This window comes from Penaeus monodon, chromosome 30 (genome assembly GCF_015228065.2).
Source record: "Penaeus monodon isolate SGIC_2016 chromosome 30, NSTDA_Pmon_1, whole genome shotgun sequence".
In the NCBI taxonomy this organism is placed as follows: domain Eukaryota; kingdom Metazoa; phylum Arthropoda; class Malacostraca; order Decapoda; family Penaeidae; genus Penaeus; species Penaeus monodon.
The window spans coordinates 34562095-34562882 of NC_051415.1; the positions used below are offsets into that span (position 1 = coordinate 34562095).

Consider the following 788-nt stretch of genomic DNA (forward strand, 5'->3'; position numbering starts at 1 on the left):
ATAATCAGACAATTTATTCTAAAGGTCAGACAGAACATCACAAAGGCCAATATCATTACAGAGTTAAAGTTACGACAAAATGTGACATCGTGTAAAATAGACCTCGAAATACATGTCACAAATACAGCAAACTCAAAACTCGAAACTCAAGCGTTGAGAAATGGGGAAAACAGCCCACGCCAGCTTACCAGTTTTGGCTTGCCTGTTCCAGTATAGAGCATTTTTCTTCACAACAGCGAGATCGATCAACCGACGCAGTAACTTTTTTCCTCTGGGATTTCTAGCCAGGGTGAGGGCGTAAGTCTTCAGGGCCAGGGTGTAAGGGTCCTTCGACTTGTCGGAGAGGATGCAACGGGTGGCGTGCTTGACAAAAGGCGCTTTCAATGGAGCTCCTGCTTCTATTAGGGCTGCCAGAACGTAAGCTGTCAGGGGGACCGATGAATTTTTGTCCGATGCACCTCCCTGCGCGGAGAACAGACAAATAAGCGTGAGAGTTGTATCGATTATTTTTTTTTTTTTTGCAGAATAGAAATTATGTCAATCCAAAATAATCCTCCGTGAGGATCAGTGGTTATATTTATCTTATGATACGGTGAATAAAATGTTTGCGTAATGTTGCAAGGGTTTCATATCTAATATTGCAAATGATTTCTAACTCAATAAATGATACGGGCGATGATGCACTACCTCCTGGGTAAAGAATATAACATATATATTAGAATCCTTTCGGGCCCAATTAACCAGGAGTACGTGAGACAAATCAGAATGTTTATTTGCGACACTGAAGG

General features: G+C 41.6%; 1 protein-coding gene across 1 annotated transcript in view; it reads right to left on the reverse strand.

Annotated features, from left to right (window-relative positions):
- The window catches only part of LOC119592434 (alpha-1-inhibitor 3-like), a 14695-nt gene that overhangs the window by 3303 nt on the left and 10604 nt on the right, over positions 1-788 (reverse strand). Inside the window, exon 16 of the mRNA XM_037941258.1 lies at positions 189-476. Coding sequence (XP_037797186.1) covers positions 189-476 — 288 coding nt within the window. The remainder of the gene's footprint in view (positions 1-188; positions 477-788) is intronic.